Source organism: Acomys minous (genome assembly GCF_964271855.1).
Source record: "Acomys minous genome assembly, chromosome: 6".
NCBI lineage: Eukaryota > Metazoa > Chordata > Mammalia > Rodentia > Muridae > Acomys > Acomys minous.
In genome coordinates, this window is record NC_140487.1 from 116,109,835 (window position 1) to 116,135,340 (window position 25,506).

Genomic DNA, 25,506 nt, shown 5'->3' on the forward strand with positions numbered 1-25,506 from the left:
AATAAATTAAAAAAAAAAACAAGATAAACTTTTAGTTCTTAGCCTTCATTTGCAAATCAGTTGAAGCCACAAGCAGCCAGCAGAGACCTGTGAGCTTGGTAGAGAGGTTTTGCGGCCAGGCCAGCCTATAGGAACCCTCATGTATGCTGTCTTCGTCCTAAGTCTCTTTCCTAGTCTGCTACGATTCTAGACAGAGAGTTGGACCAAACTTTGAAAATCAGCCTAGACGTGAAGGGATGGACACTCGTTCAGACTGCTGCATCCCTACACTTGTTTATTTTCTTTTGAGAAGATTAGCCTGCTTAGATAAGAAGAGGCGAGAGTGGCTGTCCCTGCCTGCTGCCATGGCTTCTCGCTGCTCTGAGGTCTCTTGAGTTGCTGTCACTTGAGGCTTCGAGGCTGTGGTTGTGGTTGTGGTCGTGTTGTGCTGGTCCTATCTGTCATGCTCTCTGGCTGTTTTGGCTTTCCCCCTCTGTGTATCTCATCCAGCATTTTTCCTCCTGTCTCAGCTCAGCCCTGATCCTGGATGCTGTGGCTGTCTCTGGGGAATTTCCTTGCTTCATTAGTAGCATCTGATGAGGATGATGAAGAGGTGTGAAATGTTCTAATGAGCTCTCCTCTGGGCCATATGATTTTAAAAAATTGAAAACAAAACCAAAAAGACAAAACTCAAACAGTTGACTCGAACTCATGATAAATGATTCCTAACAGCAGATGGATTGCTGAGCAAACCGCACTGAATTCTGTGCTTGAATGGCAATGGTTAGTTCAGCTCTCTCAGTAGGTGTCAGTAACACCTAGCCAGTGGTGGCCATGAAGCATTTACTGAATCTGCACGTACTGTAACAGTGAAGGAAATGCCCAGTGCACTGGGCTTTCACTTCTGTCTGAGTGCTGTTGGCGGGGGACCTATAGAGCGTCTGTCCCCTTTGTCGATTAATCGGCAAAGCAGATCCCCTTTTTTCTTTGCCCTTGGGACACTCAGACTGCCTTGTGTCCTCTGCAGTGTGCTGTGATGCTTTCGCCCCAACAAGGGGTTTGTGCCTGTAACAGCTCTCGTTACTCTCTCAGCTCCAGCCTCAGACGATGAGGGCAGCACCGCAGCAACTGATGGCTCCACCCTGCGGACCTCGCCCGCTGACCATGGCGGAAGCGTGGGCTCAGAGAGCGGGGGAAGTGCAGTGGATTCGGTGGCTGGCGAGCACAGTGGTAATGTGCCTGGCTCTCTTGCTCTTTGGGCTGGGGGTGGCAGACAAGGTAGGGATCTCTACCTGGTCCTGTGATTGGTTTCTGCAGAGAGCTGTGGAGGCTCCCAGTCTGGTGGAGTTCATTTGAGAGAGAGAGAGAGAGAGAGAGAGAGAGAGAGAGACACACACACACACACACACACACACACACACACACACACACACACACACACACACACACACACACACACACACACGCCATGCCATGTCAAATGTTTTGTGACTGAGGTCACATCCAGTGGCTAATATGGAAATACTTCACAGCGTCTTTCAGTTGTCTCATAGTTCAAAAAGAGCAGTGATATTTATAGTGGTTTTTACTATCTACCTCCTGAGGGAATGTAACGATAAGCCAGCCGGTCTCCAGCACTGTTGCTATGGGGTTCGCATATGCTAGCAGTTTCGTAGCTGAGGCTGAGGCCAGTTTTGCAGGTTGCATAGGTGAAACCTGAAAGGGCACCGTGGACCCAGGACCATACCAGCCAAAAACAGTTAAAATCTAATATTTTTTCCATCAAGGCCAGCCTTGGGAGTTGATGTCGCTTCTTAAATCGTTTCCTTCCAGTGTCTGGCCGGAGCAGTGCATATGGTGATGCCACAGCTGAGGGCCATCCGGCTGGACCAGGAAGCGTTAGCTCAAGCACAGGCGCCATCAGCACCACCACTGGGCACCAGGAAGGAGACGGCTCTGAGGGAGAAGGTGAAGGGGAAGCTGAAGGAGATGTGCACACTAGCAACAGGTCAGGACCAGCCTGTCACTGTCACCAAGGCCTGCGTGTCTGGGCATTTCAGAACCGGGAGATGGAGGGGTGCTAAGAGTGTCTGTTCCCAAGCAGCAAAGGAAATGAAAGCTGCTGGTTTCCCCTCAGGCACTGCTGACTTGGGGCTGTGGGGGTGGGGTGTTGTGGCTCCCAGCATGCTTTGGGAATTGGATTGTGCTGCTTTGTCTAATGTCTGGCCGGAGCTTACGGCCTTGTGGAAGGCACGCAGTTGGTTGCATTCTTTTTATTTAACACTGTATTCCCTTTTCAGTGTAAGATAATTCATATAGCTGTTGAGGGTATGAATTGTATTTGTCTTACTTAAGCCAAGCCATGAAGATGCCTGGCCACAGGTTAACCTTTCATATCTCTGCACTTGGTTTGCCAATGTTTGTTGAGGAATTTTCCTTGTCACTATGCTTATTTGGCCTCATAAAATGAGTCTGACGTGCTTCAGTTTTCTTTTTCCTTAAAGAATTGTATTTTTAGAAAAGTTCACCAGTAAAGATTGCTCTGCATTTGGATTTTCCTTAAGGGAATATTTTTTTAAAATACAGAATCTTTTTTTTTTTTTTTTTTAATGTAGTAGAGAATTATTTCTGGTGTTTTGTTTTTGTTGCTGTTGGGGTTTGTTGTTGTTGTTGTTTGGGTTTTTTTTCTCAAGATAAGGTTTCTCTGTGTAACCTTGGCTGTCCTGAACTCACTTTGTAGACCAGGCTGGCCTCAAACTCACAGCGATCCACCTGCCTCTGCCTCCTGAGTGCTGGGATTAAAGGTGTGTACCATCATGTCTTGCTTATTTCTGTTTCTTTATAAGTCAGTTTTGACATTTTGTGTTTTATGCACAATCTATTCATTATGTTGAAACTGTCAGTTTGGGGTGTAAAATTGTTCATAATACCTTTTAAATATAATAATAATAATAATAACAACAACAAATAACAACAACAACAATAACAACATCATTATTATTATTGCTTTGCTCTTGTGAGGATCTCACTAAGTACCCACACCTGGCTGAACTGAAACTCACTAGAGCCCAGGCTGGTGTCCTTTTCAGACTCCTGCCTCAGTCTCCTGGGTGCTGGGATGAATCATAGGGATGTATGACTGTGCCTCGCCTTACTTGCTTAACATGTTAGGCTTGCTCCTCATCGGCCTCAGTGGCAGGAGCTATACTTAGCTGGCTCTTGTTTGTATGCCACTTCATGTTTCCTGTATGTTCCGTGGACTTTCAGGCTACACATGGTTCGCCTGATGCTGTTGGAGAGATTACTGCAGACACTGCCCCAGTTGAGAAATGTTGGAGGTGTCCGAGCCATCCCATACATGCAGGTATCCTTCAGTTCTCTTGGATTACAGTCGGGCTACCCCTGGGCAGCAAACTTCTTTTTCGGGGGCCTCAGAAGACTGATGTTAAGGTCACAAAAGGATGGCTTGCAACCTGAGCTGCAAGTTGCAGCTCTTCAGGTTAAAGCTGTGGTTAGGGGGTGCCCATGGCTATCCAGCTAGGTAATTGACAGATCTAGGAGGAAAAGACTGCTGTCACCCAGGCCGTGTTGTCTCTGCCTGTCCTATGTACTAGAGTACACACTCTGCTCTTTAATTCTTACATCACTACTGTGTCTTCTTTCACGCCACTGTGATTGTCATGTTACTCAGTTATTTTTACAAAATTTATGTAAACCCTTTCAGTAGTGCCCCAAATGGCACAGGTGAGTTTTACAGCCGTGGGCATTTAAGCTAGGGCAGACCCGGAATCTGGAACACCCTCCTGCATCTCAGCCTGGAGCAGAGAAGTCAGCGAGGTCGGGATTACTTCATGACACCTGTGTGCGCAGCCATTCTGCCTTTGGAGATCCCTCTGGTCACTCTCTGCCTCCTAGGTCATTCTGATGCTCACTACAGATCTGGATGGAGAAGATGAGAAAGACAAGGGGGCCCTAGACAACCTGCTCGCCCAGCTCATTGCTGAGCTGGGCATGGACAAAAAGGTAAACTGGGAAAGTGTGTTGTGTGGCGGGCAGGGATTAGCTGGGCAAAGGTGTGACACGTGGAAAACAAGAGGCAGTGTGAGAGCGGCTTTGCCAGGAGTCCGTCTCAGGCCCTTCCTTGGAGGAGCTTCTCTGCGTTCTAGTTTTACTTGAGGTGCTACGGCAAAAGGGGCGTTAAGGGGAAAGGAGGTTTTTAGCTTGCAGTTAGGGTATAACCCATCACTGCCAAGGTGTCCGAGGTGGCAACTTGACTTGACAAGGTGCAGGCAGATCCCATTCAGAAGCAGAGGAGAGAATGAACGGCCACATGCTGGTGCTCAGCTAGCTTTCTCTATTCTCAGTCCTGAGTGCAGATCTCAGGGACAGTGTCTGATACCCGCTTTCAGCCTAGGTCTTCCCACATCAGTTAAAGCAGTCAGAACAGTCCCCCACAGTCATCCGCACGGGACAGCTGGATCATCAAATCCCTCTCTGGGACCCCCACCCCCACCCCCCAGATTACTCTAGGTTATGTCAAGTTGACAGAATAACTGTCACAAGGTACTGACCCTCTGTGACCTCTAGCTCAGGGAACTCAGTGAGTGTAGTCCCTACCCTGGTGTACTTTTGGATCCTGAGTACAAATGACAACCAGGACAAAGTCTGTGCCCTTTTTATAGCTCAGCAAAGTAAAAGTGAAGGCATTAAATTCGTTGTTCAGATCTTCCCATGGCCTCTGAGTGCAAGGGCATCCATTGCTCCAGGTGTAACCACAGCCACACTGGAGCCTGCTTCTCTCTTCAGTGCTGAAAGGCATGTGGGGGGAAGTCTTATTGGAGCTTAGAGGAAGCATAGGTGTCTGGGCGTCTCCTTCTGCCTGCAGGATGTCTCCAAGAAGAACGAGCGCAGCGCCTTGAATGAAGTCCATTTGGTCGTAATGAGACTCCTGAGTGTCTTCATGTCCCGCACCAAGTCCGGATCCAAATCTTCCATCTGTGAGGTATTTGAGCTTTGAGCTTATTATGGGTAGGGGCAAGGTAAGAGAATGGAGTGGTTAGCGCAGGGCAGAGGAAAGTCCTCTGTTAGAATAAGACCAGCGCCAGCTAGGAAAGTACAAGTCGTTCCCTCTTCAGGAACAGAACTTTCCCCCTTTTCGGAATCCCTTCCAAGCCTGGGTCCTTCCCCACAATCCCTCCAAGGAGGGGTTAAAGGGCTTGGAGGTTCCACTGTGGAAAAGCAAGGGCCTGTTCTGCAAAGCAGAGTGGCTAAGAGGATCCCAGTCTCTGTTGCTATAAGGTATGGTAATAGAGGAGAGAGAAAGCCAAGTGTGTGTGCTGAAATGAGATTAGCACAAAGCGGAGACGGGGAAAATCGGGGCTGAACTGCATCCAATCTTAATGAGCTTATGAGCTGTGGGGTTTGCTGGGATTTCCAAGGCTCTCTAATGGTCTTATGTACAGTAGCTTTGCTCCTTCCTGCTTCTTATGCATGCGATCGCTCACCCCATCTCCTTTAGAGGCTGGCTTTCTCAAGAGCCCTACTGGGAGGGGGAGGTTGCCAAGAAGAACCTGGAGTGAACTTTTTGTCTCCTTCAGATGAATGGCTGCTTGCTTTGCTTCAGCCTCTGGAGGGAAAGGCGGTCTTGGCTTCCTCTCCCCGGCTCAGAGGTGTAGTGAGGTCAGGCTGAGAGCTAGTATTTATTTTCTCTTAGATACAGTTGTTGCAAAGAGCTGGGTGAGCAATTGAGCCAGCTGAGAAACTTGCAGTGCAACACACTGATGAGTGTGTGTCTGTTGGGGCTGATCCTAAGACAGCTGTGCGGGGAGTGTCGCCTACCTGACTCAGTTCAGTTTTGCCAACACGGCCTTCCCTGCTCTGCGTGCCTTCTCCCTTTCAGTCATCTTCGCTCATCTCCAGCGCCACGGCAGCGGCCCTGCTGAGCTCGGGGGCTGTGGACTATTGCCTCCACGTGCTCAAGTCTCTGCTGGACTACTGGAAGGGCCAGCAGAATGATGAGGAGCCCGTGGCCACCAGCCAGTTGCTGAAACCACACACGACTTCATCCCCGCCGGATATGAGCCCCTTCTTTCTCCGCCAGTATGTGAAGGTGAGGCCTCTGTGGTTGGAGGCAGCTCTTGGCTCTCCTCAGACCCTTGTGCTCTGCCTTCCATAAGTGAGGCTAGGAAGACCAGCCTTAGGAGCCACAGAGGGAGGTCTAATCTCGACATGACATAATAGATGGCCGCTGCTCTCACCCTCCCCTTGAGGGCTTCTGATTCCTGCTTCTTTGTGGAAGCCCGAGGAAGCGAGTGAAATCCATCACTTCATTTCACACGAAACCTTTTGGGAAATGATGAGGGTGTAACATTAAACAAGGTGCACGTCACACACCTCATGAACTTGCTAGTTACTATGGGCCTCTGGTTAGATGAGCCCAGGAAAAAGAAAATCTCATGGAATCTTACCTATCAGCCAGGGAGCATGGAGAGCTCCTCCCCAGCCTCAGTAGGCCTCAGCTACTGTCCCTGCTCCATAGGGGCATGAGCACTGCCGGCTTGATAGTTACAAAGGACTTGGCATAGTGCCTGGCACACACCAGCACATTGTCAGTGGTAATGGTGTTACACTTCACTCCCTTTGAGTCTAGTTAGTGGAGCCCGGAGGATAGACAAGTTGCCTGCTTCCAATACGTGGGGATATAATAGGCAAAAAATGTCAAGCTTACCATGTACTTCTGTCTTGCTCTCTCTTTAAATAACTGGTAGTTTCATACAACTTTTATTTATTATTTATTTAAACTTAACGCGTGTAGGTGTTTCACCTGCATGTACATCTGTGCACCATGTGCATGCCTGGTTCCATGGAGGCCAGAAGAGGGTGTTAAATCACCTGGGACTAGAGTCACAGATGGTTGTGAGCTGCCATGTGGGTGCTGGGAATTGAACATGGGTCCTCTAGAAGAGCAGCCAGTGCTCATAATCATTGAACAGCTGTCTCTCCAGGGGAAGATTTTTTTTTTAGCAGGGCCTGAAGAGATGGCTCAGCAGTTAAGAGCACTCGCTGTTCTTGCAATGCACGTTCTGTTCCCTGTCACCTGCAACCCCAGTTCGCAGGGATCCAGCGCCCTTTTCTGGCCTCTGTAGGCACCCAAATACATGTGGCATTTACACAGACACAATTTAAAATTTGTTTTTTAAAATTGGGAACTGGAGAGATGACTCAGGTTAAGAGTATTTGTTGCTTTGCAGAGGACCTGGGCTGTTTCCACCACCCACATGTTGGCTCACAACCATCTATAACCCCATTCCAGGGGATCCAACAGGCACACACATTGTGCACATACATGTATGCAGGCAAAACAGTTATACACATAAAGTAAAATAATTAAGTCAAATCAAATAAAACTTATATTATAATTAGAAGAAAATGTGTGTATGGGTGTGCACATGTATACCCCACATTGCACACTCTTCTCTCTCTCGGTCTAGCATGTGTGGGGTGTCCAAGGACAACTTTCAAAAGTCAGGGTTTTTTCCATTATGTTGATCCCAGGAACCAAAACTCAGGCCAGGTGACAAGTGCCTTTATCTGCTGAGCCATCTTGTTGCCCAAGTGCCAGAGCTTTTATGGCCATATGCTGTCTCTCCTGTCATCCATGTATGAGCTGAGGTGTCCTCAGGAGCCTAGGCTTCTCTGTAAGGGAACCCTGACTCCAGATCTAAAAGGCATCCTCATGCTCAGTGATAAGCCTTTTTCCAGTTGTGGTCCAAGAAGATGGTGAGCCCTGGTTCTCATGGTGATGTCCTTCCCAGGGGCATGCTGCCGATGTGTTTGAGGCCTACACCCAGCTGCTCACAGAGATGGTGCTGAGGCTCCCCTACCAAATCAAAAAGATTGCAGACACCAGCTCTCGGATCCCTCCTCCTGTCTTTGATCACTCCTGGTTCTACTTTCTCTCTGAGGTGAGTGACGCTCTGAGCGGGTGCTGTTCCAGGAGAGTAAGTAGTGATTTCCCCTTTGTGAGCTCTTTTCTTTCTGATCTTCATTCCTCTTCAGTCTGCTCACTCAGCTCCAGCTCTTACCCCTTTGCCGTGTGTTGTGTCGTGACACTCACTGGGGCATGTGTATCAAAGCAGCCGCTGGCTCTCATTTCTGTGTCTCTGTAATATCTCCATGGGGTTGGCAGCCAGTTCAGTCCTTCAAGTCAGTCCTTCAAGTCAGTCAGGAGGATAGAACACACATCGCTTCTTTCCCATGTTGATGCAGTGAGGAGACTGGTCACTAGTGAAATCTCTCCCCAGGATACAAGGAGATAGAAAGGGAACACTGGCCACACAGACACCACCAGCAGCTCCACCAGGAACAAGAGGCCCAGCATCTCGGTTGCAGCTTTCTGGTGCCTTGTAGTTCTTAGGAGATGCATTGTAGACCTGGGTATGGAGAAAAGCTGCTAACGAGAGCCCTTTCTAGTTCCTCTGTGAACAGCTGTTGCTGGATCTTGGGCATTGAAAGGGGCTGAGGCAGCCCATGCCTCCTGCCTTCAGCTTCCCTCTAGGGTACCCACCCAATGGCAGACACTAAGAAGGAGGATGCAAGCACCAGGGTGCAGTTGAGGTTGCCCGATTCTAGTCAGGCCTCACAGCAGAGTATGGTGAAGTGATTTGGAGCAGAGATGCTAGTTTAACCAGTATAGTAACCCAAGATCAACTCTGGGAAGATACAGTGTCACTTGGGGCCCCTGTCCCTTTTCCCAGCTCCTTATCTGAAAAGTAGAGTTGAATGTTTCATACTGGGCTGATGTGGAGGCCAGCTTCCTTATAGATCCCTAGTGCTTGAGAAGAGGAATATGAGTATTTGGTTGTCTCCCCACCCCAGTTAAACATTTTCCTTTCTGTGTTATGTCCTTTTGATACTTGTAAGGAGTTCTTGAGTTCCTCAGAGGCCACTATGGCTGGGAGTTTAACCATTTGGTCATCGGTATCCATATATCCTGTATCCACAGATATAACCAACTAGATCAAACATATACCAAAAATTAAAAAATTTTTAAAAAGAAAAAAGACATCTGAGCTAATATTTGCAAACATTTCTTGCTAGCATTCCGTGAAGAGGATAGTGTAACCACTTACAAAGCATTGCCACCATGGTAGGCATTGTGAGTTATCTAGAGATCTTTTTTTTTTTTTTAAAGATCTTTAATGCTAGGAGGGTGTGTTGTCTGCACTACAACACCATCTTACATAGAACATCAGCACCCACAGCCTCAGGGAGTCTACACCACCCAGTTCCCTGTGGATGAGTGTAACTTGGCTTGTATTCTCTTAACGTTTTCAGTAGCAGTTTGTAAAAAAAAAAAAAAAAAAAAACAACCCAGGGCTGTAGCTGCCAGTGTAGTGCTTTCTGTCCCTGAATGACACTGACTATGGTGTTTGTCTCTTAAGTACCTAATGATCCAGCAAACCCCTTTCGTCCGCCGTCAAGTCCGAAAACTTCTGCTCTTCATCTGTGGATCAAAGGAAAAGTACCGACAGCTCCGAGATCTGCACACCTTGGACTCACATGTGCGCGGGATCAAGAAGCTGCTGGAGGAGCAGGGCATCTTCCTCCGGGCCAGTGTGGTTACAGCCAGTTCTGGCTCTGCTCTGCAGTATGACACGCTCATCAGCCTGGTACGAGGGCTAGGATGGCCATGTGACAAGGAGGCACTTGGGGGGGGGGGCGAGGGGCAGGGGCAGTGGGGGTTGAGGGTTTTACATATTTCAGAGAATACCATGTCCTGGGTCAAGCACGGGCACTTGAGGGTCTGGAACTTCCTACCGGAACCACCAGAGGTTCCTCACCTGTGAAGTAGATGAATTGAGCATCTTACCAGGGTCATTCATTCACATCACAGATAGGATCAACCTAAGTACAACTGGTACATCTGGGTTTTGTCCTTAAATACTAAAGGAGCTTTAATATAAGCATGTTCTGCTGCCTAAGGACACTGAACTTGGGAGAGTAAATGGATTGTTTTACGTTTGAGCACCTTACCTGTGGTGTTAAGAACGGCCTCACTTGTTCATTTAATGTCCTAGTTCTAATAGTGAAAGAAAGGAAGTGGGTTGTAGCTTCTCAGGGCATGGCCTTCCTTTGCTTTAGTAAGTAGCCTGAAGCTTCCCAGGAAATTGAAGGGTGTGTGTGGCAAGAGGGGGCATGGAGTGGAAGCAGATGAGCATTGTGTATAAGCGGCAGGTGTATGTGGCCCTGTTCTCAACCAACCCAGAGAACACCTGCCTCACATGGAAGACCAGGGTTAAGCCAGTACCACATACACAGCAGTGGGTATTATTTCATAGATAGATGGCATCACTCATCTATGGTTGGCCCCTGTTTCAGATGGAGCATCTGAAGGCCTGTGCAGAGATTGCCGCCCAGCGAACCATCAACTGGCAAAAGTTCTGCATCAAAGATGACTGTAAGCGGTCCTCCCTGGGTTGCCACTGTGACCTCTGTGGCGAGCACTCTGTATTAAGCTATGAACTGGCACTGGAGACACGGCCATTAAAAGAGAACGCAAACCAGAACTTCAGTGATGAGGGCTCCTTGTCAAAACTTGGGCTGCTCCAGGAGCCCAGAGCAGGACTTCCTGGCTGTAGCAAGTGAAACCATGGAGAACAGAGGAGTGTAACTTGTTTACTCAGGGCATTAGGGGCTGGATCCCCTCTGTGTGTGTAGTCACCCCAACCCTTTGTGACCACTCCGCTGCTCATGGTAATATCTAGCAGAGAGAATTGGGGGAGAAAGCCTTATCCCATCCCACAGTCGATGGCTCAGGCTGTAAGTAGCTCAGTCATTCCGGAGCTGACTTCACCTTTCTCCTCACAGCTGTCCTGTACTTCCTCCTGCAAGTGAGTTTCCTGGTGGATGAGGGGGTGTCCCCTGTGCTGCTGCAGCTGCTGTCCTGTGCTCTGTGCGGCAGCAAAGTGCTCGCAGCCCTGGCGGCCTCCACGGGGCCCTCCAGTGTGGCTTCTTCCTCGGCCCCTGCTGCGGCCAGTTCTGGACAAGCCACAGCTCAGTCCAAATCTTCCACCAAGAAGAGCAAGAAAGAAGAAAAGGAAAAAGAGAAAGACGGTAAGAGTCACTGTAGTCCTGCGATGGGTGCTTTGCTCTCCCAGAGTGTATTCAGTTGCAGATGCCAAAAGGCGTTTACCCTTGTGCATCCACGTGCTCTCTGGCGTCTCCTGGTCACATTTTCATTCACGGCAAAAGGGACACCTCTTAACTGTGACTTTCTGAGTTAGAAACGGGAGTGGCCAGGATGCACTGAACGTTTATAATACTAAAACTGCGTAGCCACCCAAATACACTGAGGGTGCTGAGCAGCCCTTCCCCTTTTTGGTTTCTCGACTTTTCATGGTCCTTGAAGACCTGAGACAGATGATCGTAGGCAAAAGAAACCCTGACTTACTTAGCCAACCCCGAGTGAGTAAGAGCAGCTCTGACCGCTGCTGTAGCTGTTGGCTCGGTGCCAGGCTTACTGTACTGGACTTGGTGGTAGTGGTGTGGTGGTCAGGCTGTACATGCAAGGAAGTTGCTACATCCCAGCCATTTAGCAGACACTTCATGACCAGATAGATTTCCTTCCTTTCCGCTTGTTGTAAGACCCCAGGGCCCCTTGGGTGAGTTGGTCCTGCCCTGATGTTGCAGGTGAGAGTTCGGGTAGCCAGGAGGACCAGCTGTGCACGGCTCTGGTGAACCAGCTGAACAGATTCGCAGACAAGGAGACCCTGATCCAGTTTCTGCGCTGTTTCTTGTTGGAGTCCAACTCTTCCTCAGTGCGTTGGCAGGCCCACTGCCTGACGCTACATATCTACAGGTGGGCCGGGGCGGCTCTGGGGCGGGCAGCTCTAGGCTCAGATTACATGCTCGTGGTCACTTGGCCAGTACCTGGGCTTATCTCAAACCTTGGAGACGTCTTTGTTGACCTGTCTGCTTTGTAACTATTAAGCTAATGCCCTCGGTGGGAGACAGTGTCCACTCAGAGGGCTGTGCTGAGGAACTCCTAAAATGACAGGTGGCTTGTGCTCTGGAGTTAAGATTGGATGAAGGCAGTAAATTGTGCTACATCTGCTAAGGTTGTCAGGAGCCACAATGCCCATGACTGACTGTGGGAGGAGACGCAGTGGAGACGGTTTGGGGCCGTGGTGGTGAGAGGCTCCACTCATTGCTGCCATTTACCTACAGAAACTCCAGCAAGGCTCAGCAGGAGCTCTTGTTAGATCTCATGTGGTCTATCTGGCCAGAACTCCCAGCTTATGGTCGGAAGGCTGCCCAGTTTGTGGACCTTCTGGGCTATTTCTCCCTGAAAACTGCACAGACAGAGAAGAAGGTAAAAGAGAAGCCCCCACCCCGCCTCCCCTCCCCCATGTGGAATCTTTTTCTCTTGAATGAAGACCATATCATGGCCATCTTCACACACCGAGTCTGTTTTGGACTATCCAGTGTTAGTTACATTTGTGTTGCGTAGCATTACAGTGTTGTGTTATTGTTAAGGGTAATTTGTCGTTTTTCAGTCTCAATGGCTGGCAGAGAAGTAGGTCACTCGGGAAAGGAAAGGTCCCAAGGTCAGCCTTGGGAAGGAAGTGCTGCTCATGGAGCTAGGCGGCCTGTTTGGGAGCCAGGAACACTGCTGCAGCAAGATAGCTGCTGCCCACTTAAGAGTGAGATAATCAGGAACTGGAGAGATGGCTCAGTGGGTAAGAACACTGATTGCTCTTCCAGAGGACCTGGGTTCAATTCCCAGTACCACATGGCAGCTCACAACTGTCTATAAATCCAAGATCTCAACACCTACAGACATACATGCAGGCAAAACATCAGTGCACATAATATAAAAGTGAATTTTTTAAAAAAGGTGAGATAATCTTTCTCCAGGTGGCAAAGGCTGCCTGGTGCCCAAGGATTGTGGGTGCTTATGAAGAGGGAAGACTCTATTAACCAATTGGGAGTTAGGTCTTTCTCCAATAGGATTTAGATTTTAAGCCATCTTAATTGATTCTATTGATTGACTGATGTGTGAGTATGTAGGGGTGAGGGTGGGCATGTGCAACATGTGTGCGTGTGAAGGTCAGAGGGCAGCTTGCTGGAATCAGTTCTCTCAGGTCATGTGGCCCTGAGGGTGAAAATCAGATCACCAGGGTTAGTGGCAACACCTCTATTCCTGAGACATCTTGGGAGCTCGGGGCTCAGGTTTTTAACCAGCATGTTTATTTCTTTTCTGAATTCTGTTTCAGTTGAAGGAGTATTCACAGAAGGCCGTGGAGATTCTGAGGACTCAAAACCACATTCTTACCAACCACCCCAACTCCAACATTTACAAGTGAGCTGTGTTGCTTCTGCTACACGAGGAGCAGTCCCAGTGTTTGAACTTGTGCATGAGCTGAAGGGCCCTTGGGTGTGGTCACCTTCGGCTCTCCTATGGAGCCAAGGCCTTTGGGCTCTGGGAGCCATACAATGTAATTGCCAAATTCAGTTCGATGAGCAGTAATAGCAATAGCAGAAGAGCTGATTTCAAGAACTTAACCTAACAAGATACAAGTTTACAGAGAAGGCTTCTTCCTCTTTTATTAAAAGAAAAAGGAACGCCCACATGTGTGCCTGTGATGTCTAGGGGCTTGCATGCCGTGCACACACATGGAGGTCAGAAGTCAGCCCTAGGGAGCCAGTTTCCTTTCCTCACTTTTATGGCGGTACCAGGGATTGGACTCAGATGCCACCCTTCTCAGCAAGCTGCTTTCCCTTCTGACTTATCTTGTCAGCCTCAGAAAACTTTTTTCCCCCTTTCCCCATGGAGACAAGGTTTCTCTGTGTAGCTGTGGCTGTCTTGGACTCACTTTGTAGACCAGGCTGTCCTCAAACTCACATTGATCCACCTGCCTCTCCTAATGCTGGATTGCAGGCCACTGTGCCCGGCTCTCAGAAAAACTTTTAAAAAGAGGACATTGCTTAAGTTTGTGGTTTATTATGCTGGCTTAGTAGTAACTGTTTTTAAATGTGCATTTGTATGTAGTTTGTATGTGTGTTCTCTGGTGTGCGCACACATGGACAGCATATAGAGCCCCAAGGCTCTTGGTTGCTCTCCATCCTGTTTGATGAGGCGAGGCCTGTAGCTTGCTTTAGATCCCATCTCTGCTCTCCAAGACTGGAATTGTAGACAGCGCCATCCATGCACAGCCGACATTTAGGTTGAATCTGGGGATCTGAACTCCAGTCCTTGTGCTTACGTGGCTCCTTACGTAGTGAGTTCTACAAAACAGCTTTATTGAGTATTGTTTATATAGCACGAAGATTTGTCTATTTTAAGCATAATTTTAGTAATTTTTTAAAATAGTAAATTTGATCATGATTCTTCTGAGTGAGGTTTTAATTCCTTTCAGGATTTGCACATCAGCTTAGAAGTAGGAAAACCTGAGGCGATTATTTGACCTCTCTTCCTGTGCCTACTAAGCCCACCTGAGCTGCAGTCCCTTTCCTTAGCTCACAGCGGGGACATGGCAGAGTGGGAGATGGCTGATGCTGAAACTGCTTTCTTCCCCAGCACCTTGTCTGGCTTAGTGGAGTTTGACGGCTATTACCTGGAGAGTGACCCCTGCCTGGTGTGCAATAATCCTGAGGTGCCGTTTTGTGTAAGTAATATTTTGAGCAGGTCAGTCCTGAGCTTCTCATTTCCAAAGACTGTTACTATTACTAGGGGATCCTCTCCCGTGGTTGCTGCCTGGCTGCACTTGCCACATTGAGTAGAAACTTAAACTGCCCCTGGGGGAGGAGGGGGTTATATTGATCAACTTTGAGGCATGTAGATGGACTAATGCTCATTGTGTTGTGTTTTCTGGACTCTTGTATTTAGTATATCAAGCTCTCTTCCATTAAAGTGGACACTCGGTATACCACCACCCAGCAAGTTGTAAAGCTCATTGGAAGTCACACCATCAGCAAGGTGACAGTGAAAATTGGGGACCTGAAGCGGACCAAGATGGTGCGGACTATCAACCTGTACTACAACAACCGGACTGTGCAAGCCATCGTGGAGCTGAAAAACAAGTAGGGGCTTTGCAGGTGTCACAGGGTGCAGAGCGTCCTCTCAGCCACAACAGTGTCGACACAGGAACAGCAGTGAAGCAGGAGGTTCTGGGGCTGTTGACGGCAGTGAATTTTAAAAGCATTGCGTGCCTTCCTGGTGGGCAATAAAAGTTCCTCACAGCCTGCCCAGGGTAGGGGCAATGAAAGGGAGACTCGGGGGACTGGAGAGAGAAATGGCTCGGTGGTTAAGAGCACTGATTACTTTTCCAGAAGATCTAGGTTCAATTCCCTACACCCACATGGCAGCTCACAACTGTTCCAGAGGATCAGGCATCCTCATACAGACATACATGCAGGCAGAACATCATATATATAAAAATATATCTTTAAAGAGAGAAAGAAAGGAAGGAGAGAGAGAGAGAAGGAAAGAACCAATATATTTATCCAGGTATGGTGTTTAATCCCCACACTCGGGAGGCAGAGGCAAGAGGATCTCTCTGAGTTCGAGGCCAGCCTGGTCTACAAAGTGAGGCCAGGACTACAAGAGAAACCCTGCCTCAGAAAACCAAAAAAAAAAAAAAAAAGAAAAAAAAGAAAAAGAAAAAAAGAAAGTAAAGTAAAAGGGGCTATAGATTGTCTTGCCTTATGGAAAAGCTTGTGCAATGCAAAGTAGTTGGCATGGCAACATGCAGAGCTGTGCATCTGCTCACAGAGCTTTTTGTTCTTCTAGAGTCTTCTCCATTGCATTTTCTTCCATTTCTGTGTTGCCTGCCTCCTTATTTGTTCACATTGGGTCTTTGAAACCCCTTTGTAGCCCAGCATCTGGGTCAGGCACTTCAGGCCTAGTTACAGGGCTAGCAGCATTACGTTGACTCCCCAGGGACCAAGCATTTTGCCGGAGTCTTGGGTGTTCCTGCTGAGCAAAGGTAGATGTAGCTGGCCTGTTAAGACTCAGGCGCTGCTGTGCACACAGAAGGCAGCTCACACACAGTAACCAGTGACTCAGGGTTCTACCTAAAGTCTGCTCTTAGAGAAATAGCTAGCCTTGAAAGGACTGCTCCCTGTGGGTAGGACACCCCTGCCCCCCAGGCAGTCCACTGATCTTTTTCTGTGTTACTGATTAAGCACAGCGACTGGTAGAGTGGCTCCTCTCCCAGCTCTGCCCAGCCCTGTGACCTTGAGCTGCTTCATTTCAGTTTCTGTGATGTAGGATGGGGAGAAGTTCCCGCTCTCAGGGTCTGTCTCTAAGGGCTGGGAGCAGAGCCTCACACCTACTGAGTGATTGAGACGATGAAGTCTGACTTTGTGCTGTAAGCAGCCTACACTGTTAGCATCTTGTCTCTTTCCCCTTGGCGTGCTCCTCCATCCACAGCCGGACCCTGCTTCCTGTTGTCTCTTGATGCCACTCATAGTTCCTTCTGAGACAGTCACCAGGATGAGCAGTCTCCTGGCCATTGTCCCTGGCTGTCTTGGGATAGTTGGCTCTACATGGCACACTTTTGGAGTCATGTTGTCCTTGATAGTAGGGCTACTATTTTTCTGGAATCTCAGGTTACAATAACTTAAGTAATTTTTGTGGCCCCCCCCCCCTTTTCCTCCATCTCACCCCTCCCATGCACCTTCTTGCTTTCATTCAAATTCATGGCCTTGTTTTTCTTCAGCTGTTACTGTATGTGTGCATGTGTACACGTTCCTAAATATATGAACACAACATGTTCAATCCATATAATACATTGCTTGTATGTAAGTGAGCTCAGGGCTACCACTTGGTACTGCATAGCCAGTTGGCGTGCTCTTTCTTTGGATACTAATTCTCCTGCTCTCAGCACTCCTTAGTTCCTTGTTGTTCGTTGTCTGTGGCTGAGCCCTGACCTTTCTCCCATCCACATTAGCATGTCTGTTGCAGCTGTCTTCTTGCAGCCATACTGGCAAAGCTTTGTGAGTGTGGCTTCTCTGACATGTCTGAGAGACAATCTCACAGTAAACTTCCTGTTCCTCTGATATGCTCCTTCTGAGATGGTCCCTGAGCAGGGCTTGTGTTGTAGATGTCTCAGCTGGGACTGGGCTCCACGACTTTGCCTTTTGACCAGCTGGGCTTTTCTGTACTGGTCTCTCTGTTGCAAAGAAAAGTTTCTTTGATGGTGGGATGAGGACTCGTTCTCCTGGCTAGACCCTGGAGAAGCATCTGCCTACCTCCTTTTTCAGAGGAAACCATGAGGGAATTTTTTCTTAGAATAACCACTTAATTTCCTTAGAAAAATATGCAGGGTGGCCTTTCTCACACTATCAATCAGTCTGTGGTCACTGAGGGTCAGGGCGGAGATTCCTCAGCTTCTCCTCTATATAGCTTTTGCCTTTTCTCCTAGGCCTGCTCGCTGGCACAAAGCCAAGAAAGTTCAGCTGACGCCTGGACAGACTGAAGTCAAGATTGACCTGCCTCTGCCCATTGTGGCCTCTAACCTGATGATCGAGTTTGCAGACTTCTATGAGAACTACCAGGCCTCCACAGAGACACTTCAGTGTCCTCGCTGCAGTGCCTCTGTCCCCGCCAACCCAGGCGTCTGTGGCAACTGTGGCGAGAATGTATACCAGTGTCACAAGTGCAGGTAACTTGTCCTACAGGCCAGGGGCAAGCATGTTCTGTGTTCTCCTCTGTAGCAGTCTCCACATGGGCGAGGTCCCTATCTGGTGCCTGTGGTTTAGAGGGTTGTGGGCGGGAGAGAAGTGGAGATGAGGAGGAGGGAGCAGAAAGGTGGTGTGTGTACATGTGTTTGCTCTAGTTCTGGGCTGTTCGCATCATTCTTGTCTGTTGGTTATGGCCCCTTCAGTAATTGCTGTAATTGTTCCCACTGACCTGAGCACTCGGTTCTTTAGGTCCATCAACTATGATGAAAAGGATCCCTTCCTCTGCAATGCTTGTGGCTTCTGTAAATATGCCCGCTTTGACTTCATGCTTTATGCCAAGCCTTGCTGTGCAGTGGATCCCATCGAGAACGAAGAAGATCGGAAGAAGGTAAAGCTGCATCTGGCCTAGCTGCCAGGCGCCCCCATCCCCGCCCCCAGCCACCATGATTTGGCTCTGAACTTTGGGGAGAGCTGTCATAGTGAACTAAGCCTTCGACTCACAGTTAGCAAGTATCAGAGAAAACAGGCAAATATAGGCCAGCTTAAGTAACGGGCACTGGAGAGGAGAGGGTTCCTGTTCAGGGTTACAGTGGGCGTTTGGCTTTCAAGTCAGAAGGACAAAAGTTCTCACAGCACTTGTGCTGTTTTGTGTCTGTGTGACCTGCCATGCGTCACATCTTAACACTGAGTTGTTGACATTAGCACTGAGTTGTTGGCATTCAGTCCGTATACAGTGTACATTGCCATTAAGGCTGACGTGCCACCTCCCAGGGTTGTTGTGAAGGGCAGCGTGTGGAGCCATACACCTGGTCTGTATAGAGGACATGTTTCAGTAGGTGGCCAGCAGTTAGGGCTGTGGAGGGAAAACCAAGCTGAAGTCTTCTCCCCCCCTCCCCAAGTAAGTGCCTGTCTGTCTGGTCTAGGCTGTTTCCAACATCAACACACTTCTGGACAAAGCTGACCGCGTGTACCATCAGCTCATGGGACATCGGCCCCAGCTGGAGAACCTGCTCTGCAAAGTGAATGAAGCAGCTCCAGAAAAGCCACAGGTAACCCCAGGCCAGAGGGCATTTGGGTCAAGAGTGGAAGGAAGGCTGCCCTTAGTGAGGTCATCGCTAGGGTAGAAGACCTAACTCTTGACCCTTGGGCTTGCAGGAAGACTCGGGAACAGCAGGGGGCATCAGCTCCACTTCAGCCAGTGTGAACCGCTACATCCTGCAGCTGGCTCAGGAGTACTGTGGAGACTGCAAGAACTCGTTCGATGAGCTCTCCAAAATCATCCAGGTAGGCTGGAATAGCTTGCAGGGGGCTTTGTGCTTTCTGAGCAGCACTCGCCCCATCCACACTCCCTTGCCTGTAGCCCAGCTGCTGCACCAATGCTCCTCCCACCCTAAGGTGAAGGCCACGCGGCAGAAAGAGCTGTTTGCAGTCAGAAACAACACAATGCTGGTGGGATAAACCGTAGTAGACAACAAATCTCCGTTTAGTGGTAGGATACCAGGTTTCTAAAGTGAGCGCTAAGATTCTGCGCCCTGTTCTTGTTTACAGGCTGGGGGTTCAGGGTACCCAGCTGCAGTTAGCCATGTTCTCCTTTCATGTTCCCACATGGCTTCCATGGGCAGGATGCTGGCCATTAGCAGTGGAGCTCCATCCTAGAAGAACAGCCGGAGGCCCTGTACCCCTAAGTTGCTGATGACCGTTGCTAAGATCTGACTTTCTAAGCTGTTAAAACAGTGTTTGTGGCAGTGAAGAGTTAGAGCCTGTGATCATCCTGGTGTCCAACTCTGCCCTTGACCTTGGTCAAGCCAGTCATTCTAACACCAGTTTCCTCCTGTTAAATGAGGATAAAATAAATAACTGGCAGGGTTATCGTGAAGGATAAACTATATCATGCACATAAAATTGTTTTCATAGCAAACCAATTTTCCTCTTTCTCCATTATTTATTTTCCAATTTCTCTCTATTTCTCCATTCTTAGAAAGTGTTTGCTTCACGCAAAGAGCTGTTGGAATATGACCTACAGCAGAGGGAAGCAGCCACAAAGTCATCCCGGACTTCAGTGCAGCCCACGTTCACTGCCAGCCAGTACCGTGCTTTGTCAGTCTTAGGCTGTGGCCACACCTCCTCCACCAAGTGCTATGGCTGTGCCTCAGCTGTCACGGAGCATTGCATCACACTGCTGAGGGCCCTGGCCACCAATCCAGCCCTGAGGCACATCCTCGTCTCCCAGGGTCTCATCCGAGAGCTCTTTGATTACAACCTCCGCAGAGGGGCTGCAGCCATTCGAGAGGAGGTCCGCCAGCTCATGTGCCTCCTCACGAGGTCAGAGCTTGCTCCTTGCCGTCAGGGTGGTGGCAGCAGTGATGCTCGCTAGCGCTAGGGAGTGCAGAGTTGAGCCAAGTAGTTAGCTGGCTTATCCCAGCGGAAGTGAGGGAAGATGGTAGATGGGCAGATGTGTGAAGCACCACTACCAGTTCCTAAGGGAACTTCCTGGGTCTTGGTGAGGGAGGATAAGAGGGGGTGAAGGAACACTTGGCCTCAAGAAAATCCTGAGCAGGGTGGGGGGGTGGACTGGGCCTAGGATGAATGTTTAGACCCTGCTCAGAAGGGACCAGGCTCAGGATATGGTCCTTGTCCACATGCCTTGGACAAAAGACTCATCCAAAAAATACCACTATAGTGAATACCTTAAAGATACCTGATGACTGTGACAGTGGAAAAGTCAATAATTAGGGGCTGGAGAGAGGTCTCGGGCTAAAAGGGCACATACTCCACTTAAAGGAGATGATAGAGTTTTGTTCCCAGTATCCACATTGGGCGGTTCAGTTACCTATAAATTCAGTGTCAGGGGACCCTGCATCCTCTTCTGGCCTTTGCGGGCACTATACACGTTTCAGAAACCCTCACACAGCCATGTATTCATACACTTAATTTAAAAACAATAATTTTGAAATTTAAGTAAATAATAGCCCACGTTGGTGAATACTTCCAAGTATTTATACCCGGGTTTGTGTCTACTGGTTGCTCTGTGGCATAAATTCTGGCACGTCTTGGGTGCTGGGTTCCTTTCATATGCTGGACATGTAGTGTCTTACATTCTAGGTGGAGATTGTTGCAATAAATAATGATAGATATGTTGAAAATAAGGTTTCCCAGCTCTAACAGGGCTGGCGGTCCCAGGTGAGGGGTGGTACCTGAGCACAGGCTTTCTAGAATGAGGCTGTGGCTGCATGGGAAGAAGCAGCTACTGGAGAGGCTGAGACAGGCGTGTGCCGGGATACTGAGAGTGAAGAGTTGGAGAGAGCAAGGATTCGGGTGGTGTCCAGAGGAGGAAGGGGTGACTAGCGCTTGGGAAAGAGTAGCTCCTGCGGGGTCTTGAATGCTAATTGAGGGTTTGGGCTTTCAAGTGTGCAGTGCACTTCTTGGTTATTGTTAATACAGTAGAGACGTCATTAGGAGCCAGTGTACATTGGGAATGGGGTGCTGTGTAGGAAGTGACATGGATCCCATGCTGAGAGATGGACCCCAGCCGTTCCAGGGCCTTGCTGCCCTCAGTGTAGACCCCCATGTTAATACTATCTGTCCTTCCTACTATTGCTGTCCCTTAGAAAGAGCTGTTAGTCCCCTCCCATCAGAGACCTCTTATGATCCAAGATGTAGTTTTGTCTCCTGGGAAGAAGGTAGAAAAGTCTGGGCCTCGAGGTGGGAAGAGGGGCCTGGCATGCTCACTGTGACTAACAGGACTCTCTTACTTTGTTTCCCCAGAGACAACCCAGAGGCCACCCAGCAAATGAACGACCTAATCATTGGCAAAGTCTCCACAGCACTGAAGGGCCACTGGGCCAATCCTGACCTGGTGAGTAAGCCAGCTGTTGTTTCTGACCTCTCCCTCACGGCCCTTTTGTATCCCTGCCTCTTCTCCGAGCTAGTGTCAGAGACTGAAGTGGGAGAGAGCGGCCTGTTTGCAGAGCTCCCAGCTAGAACCTGTATGTAGCGGGATCTCCCACGTCTCCTTGTCCTGGTAGGACATCCATGGCTAGGGATTATTTTCATAGGAGTCCTATAATCAGTATTTACACCTCGCCCTGGTCTCTAGACTCTTTTTTTTTTTCTTTTCTTTTCTTCTTTTCTTCTTCTTCTTCTTTTTTTTTTTTTTTTTTTTGAGACAGGGTTTCTCTGTGTAGCCATGGCTGCCCTGCGCTCAAGTTGTAGACCAGGCTGGCCTTGAACTCACAGCAATCCACTTGCCTCTGCCTCCCAAGTGCTGAGATTAAAGGCGTGCACCACCATGCCCGGCGGTCTCTAGACTCTTAGGACCCCGCTGATTCTCCTCATCCTGTTCACCTTCCAGGCAAGCAGCCTTCAGTATGAGATGCTGCTACTGACCGATTCCATTTCCAAAGAGGACAGCTGCTGGGAACTCCGCTTGCGCTGTGGTGAGCTTGGGACCATCCCGGTGGGCACTTTTCAGAGAACGGAAAGGTGCACTCCTAGTGCCTGGGCAAGAGGGGAGGATGATAAGATGTGGCCAGGAGGCCCATGTGTACTGATCGTGACTCTTGCTCGTTCGTCCCCAGCACTCAGCCTTTTCCTCATGGCTGTGAACATCAAAACGCCAGTGGTTGTTGAGAATATCACCCTCATGTGCCTGCGGATCTTACAGAAGCTTATTAAACCTCCTGCCCCAACCAGCAAGAAGAACAAGGTGCTGTGACTTTGAGGGTGGATTGGGGCGGTGGGCGGCAGGGATGGGGAAGATACCGGCATGGTCTCTGCTCACTGTACTCTGCTTCCTGAGAGTCAACTCACTGGCTGAGACTTTAGTTTACTTTAGCACTAGTCCTTGATTTCTTTAGTTCAGCAGGATTTTTGAGAAGTGTAGAGCAACACAAACTTAACAGTATGTTAGGTGTGTGTGTGTGTGTGTGTGTGTGTGTGTGTGTGTACACTTAATGATAGAAGAGCCTAGAGTAGAACGAGGCCTTTGAAAAGCTGAAACAGATGGCCATGGTTCTCACAGGGTGTCATTTCACTTGGTCAGATGGGTTGCAAAGAACCCCTATTGGGGGCATCGGAATTGCAAGTTGTCTTTCATGTATTAGTGGCATTCCTAGCTGGGGCCCAGGTGAGCGGGCGAACTCACCTTGTGCTGCTCCCTCACCCAGGATGTCCCTGTGGAGGCCCTCACCACGGTGAAGCCGTACTGCAATGAGATCCATGCTCAGGCACAGCTGTGGCTCAAGAGAGACCCCAAGGCATCTTACGAGGCCTGGAAGAAGTGTCTGCCTATCCGAGGTGTGTCTCTTCCCTCCCGCCACTCTAAAATAGTCTCCGCTTCCACTGCGCTTTCATACTTAACCGCTGCCTGCCACCTTGGCTTGCAGGGGTAGATGGCAACGGCAAGTCCCCCAGCAAGGCAGAGCTCCACCGTCTCTACTTGACTGAGAAGTACGTGTGGAGGTGGAAACAGTTCCTGAGCCGGCGGGGAAAGAGGACCACCCCACTTGATCTCAAGCTGGGCCACAACAACTGGCTGAGGCAGGTGAGTGCCCTCCAGCTGCCATGATCTGCTCTGTCTCTCTGCTTCCCGTTCACTGCTGCTCACTTCCTTTCAAATAGAAGTTCTTGAGTGCAGCACCCACCACAGGACAGGTCAGAGCAGAGCTCTCCTTTTTGTCCTCTCTGACATCCCGCCCTTACTCTGTCAGAGAAGCAAAGCAGCACCTGCATCGATTCCCCTGCTGCCCTCTGTTCTCTCCCTTCTTCTAGCTAAGTTGTAAAGAATTAACTTTGTAGCCAGGCCTTTGATCCCAGCCCCTGGGAGGCTCACACAGGCAGACCTCTGAGTGTAAGGCCAGGCTGGTCTGTGTAGCAAATTCCAGGCCAGCCTAGGCTACATAGTGAGACCTTGTCTCAAATCATCCCCACCCCTCCCCTCAAAGAAGTCATTCTGTGTTGTCTGTTGCTAAGCAAGAAATGTTACCCCACTGCCAGGTATCCCCAAGAAAGCCTGTCAAACAGAATGCTTATTGGCTTTCCTCTCCCTCACTTACATTTGGTACTGTTCTGGTTTCCCTTCTATTGCTGTGATAAAACCCTGACCAGAAGCAACTTGAGAAGGCACAGGTTTGGCACATCCAGGTCACAATTCCATCATTGACAGAAGTCAGGCCAGAAACTCAAGACAGGAACCTGAAGCAGCTTGCTGGCTTGCTCATGGCTCATCTTAGCTAGCTTGCTTACATATAGCCCAGGAGCACCTGCATGGGGGTGGTGCCGCCCTGCTGTGCCCTCCATAAATTAACAGTCCAGGCAGTCCCCCACAGGCATCTCATAGACTGACCTAATAAAGTCAGCTACTCAGTCAAGGCTCTTTTTTGAGGTAGTTCTGGGCTTTATCAAGGTAATGCCAACTGGGGACAAACGTGTTCTCCAAGTTGCTTGGAGAAGTTTCTGCGGAGCAGGAGAGCACTGTAGTCTTTCTCTGCCTGCAGCCAGGGATGCTGGGTTAGCTGGTGGTGTGGACCCTTCACTTTGCCCAGACAGATTTCCAGGCTTCTGCATGGGTAGATGTTGGCTCATGCTATGGGCCTAGAAGAGCAGAGTGTCCTCTGAGCCCGCCCATCTCTTCTCCTGTGTCTGCCAGGTGCTCTTTACCCCAGCAACACAGGCGGCACGGCAGGCAGCCTGTACCATCGTAGAAGCTCTAGCTACTGTCCCCAGCCGCAAGCAGCAGGTCCTTGACCTCCTTACCAGGTACCATGTTGGGGTGGGTGGGGACACGGCTAGCACAGTTGAAAGCCTTGTTCTCAAGTAAACACACAGGTCAGCGTTGGGAGGCACCCCTAAGTGGTATATTATTATCTTGGTCCCTGCCACAGAAACCGGACGGGGCTTTAGAGATATTAGTGGTAAAACAGCAGAGGGTATTTGTTGAGCCCCTCTGAGCACAGACAGAATTGTCACTCATTGTCCTCTGCAGTCCTCTGTGGGCCATTGGCCCAGAGACACAGATGCTCAGAGGCTTGGCAGCCATTCCCCGAAGTGTTGTGAATCCTTACAGCGAGGGAAGTGTGGGGCTCTTGGAATTTTGATCCTCTCTAAGCTGTACTGTCTTCTGCTTCAGTTACCTGGACGAGCTGAGCGTTGCTGGGGAGTGTGCTGCTGAGTACCTGGCTCTCTACCAGAAGCTCACCGCCTCGTGTCACTGGAAAGTCTATCTCGCTGCTCGGGGAGTCCTGCCTTATGTGGGCAACCTCATCACTAAGGTGATCTGCGCCCCGCCCCCCTTCTCCTCTCTCTGTTTTGAAAGCATTTGTAGAAATTAACTACTTTCCAGACTCTGCTGCAACTAGGATGGCTGTGGCAGTCTGATGTGTGCATTTGGACTGTTTAGGGTCAAACAGTCCCCCAGCAATACTTCAGCCATCTTTGCCTTCTCAGAAAGTATGTTTTTGAGAATTAGAACGAACACGTGATTTTCAAGCACCTTTGGTTGGTACTGCATCCTGGGATGGTGGTGGAGGTGGCCTCCATCACACTGTGCTTGTCATCCTGTTTAGGAAATCGCCCGCTTGCTAGCCCTGGAGGAGGCCACCCTGAGCACAGACCTGCAGCAGGGCTATGCCCTCAAAAGTCTCACAGGTAGAGAGCCCCCCGGCCCTTCCCTTGGGTGTCTTGGGGATGCGTTAGGCCTGAGCCCGTGCTCCTTGGTGTCAGTTGACTCCTTTCTCTGGGACTTTCCTCCTAGTAGATGGGCTGCACTTTTGAGCTCTTCCGCCTTGGCTCGCTGAGCATCTGCTCTGTGCTCTGTGCCCTGTGCAGAGGTTTTCCTTACTC

The 25,506-nt window shown here is 49.4% G+C and overlaps 1 protein-coding gene across 1 annotated transcript in view; it reads left to right on the top strand.

The window, feature by feature from the left end:
- Positions 1–25,506, top strand: part of UBR4 (ubiquitin protein ligase E3 component n-recognin 4) — a 114,626-nt gene that overhangs the window by 64,476 nt on the left and 24,644 nt on the right. The window contains exons 59-86 of the mRNA XM_084787977.1: positions 1,072–1,209; positions 1,813–1,987; positions 3,247–3,343; positions 3,895–4,002; positions 4,865–4,981; positions 5,879–6,088; positions 7,794–7,943; positions 9,423–9,650; positions 10,360–10,438; positions 10,849–11,094; positions 11,671–11,839; positions 12,208–12,352; positions 13,257–13,342; positions 14,561–14,648; positions 14,870–15,063; positions 17,409–17,648; positions 17,917–18,055; positions 18,591–18,716; positions 18,823–18,951; positions 19,646–19,989; positions 21,433–21,523; positions 22,019–22,103; positions 22,245–22,372; positions 22,833–22,962; positions 23,052–23,209; positions 24,314–24,423; positions 24,794–24,935; positions 25,230–25,311. Of these exons, the coding sequence (XP_084644103.1) occupies positions 1,072–1,209; positions 1,813–1,987; positions 3,247–3,343; positions 3,895–4,002; positions 4,865–4,981; positions 5,879–6,088; positions 7,794–7,943; positions 9,423–9,650; positions 10,360–10,438; positions 10,849–11,094; positions 11,671–11,839; positions 12,208–12,352; positions 13,257–13,342; positions 14,561–14,648; positions 14,870–15,063; positions 17,409–17,648; positions 17,917–18,055; positions 18,591–18,716; positions 18,823–18,951; positions 19,646–19,989; positions 21,433–21,523; positions 22,019–22,103; positions 22,245–22,372; positions 22,833–22,962; positions 23,052–23,209; positions 24,314–24,423; positions 24,794–24,935; positions 25,230–25,311 (4,134 nt within the window). The remainder of the gene's footprint in view (positions 1–1,071; positions 1,210–1,812; positions 1,988–3,246; positions 3,344–3,894; positions 4,003–4,864; positions 4,982–5,878; positions 6,089–7,793; positions 7,944–9,422; positions 9,651–10,359; positions 10,439–10,848; positions 11,095–11,670; positions 11,840–12,207; positions 12,353–13,256; positions 13,343–14,560; positions 14,649–14,869; positions 15,064–17,408; positions 17,649–17,916; positions 18,056–18,590; positions 18,717–18,822; positions 18,952–19,645; positions 19,990–21,432; positions 21,524–22,018; positions 22,104–22,244; positions 22,373–22,832; positions 22,963–23,051; positions 23,210–24,313; positions 24,424–24,793; positions 24,936–25,229; positions 25,312–25,506) is intronic.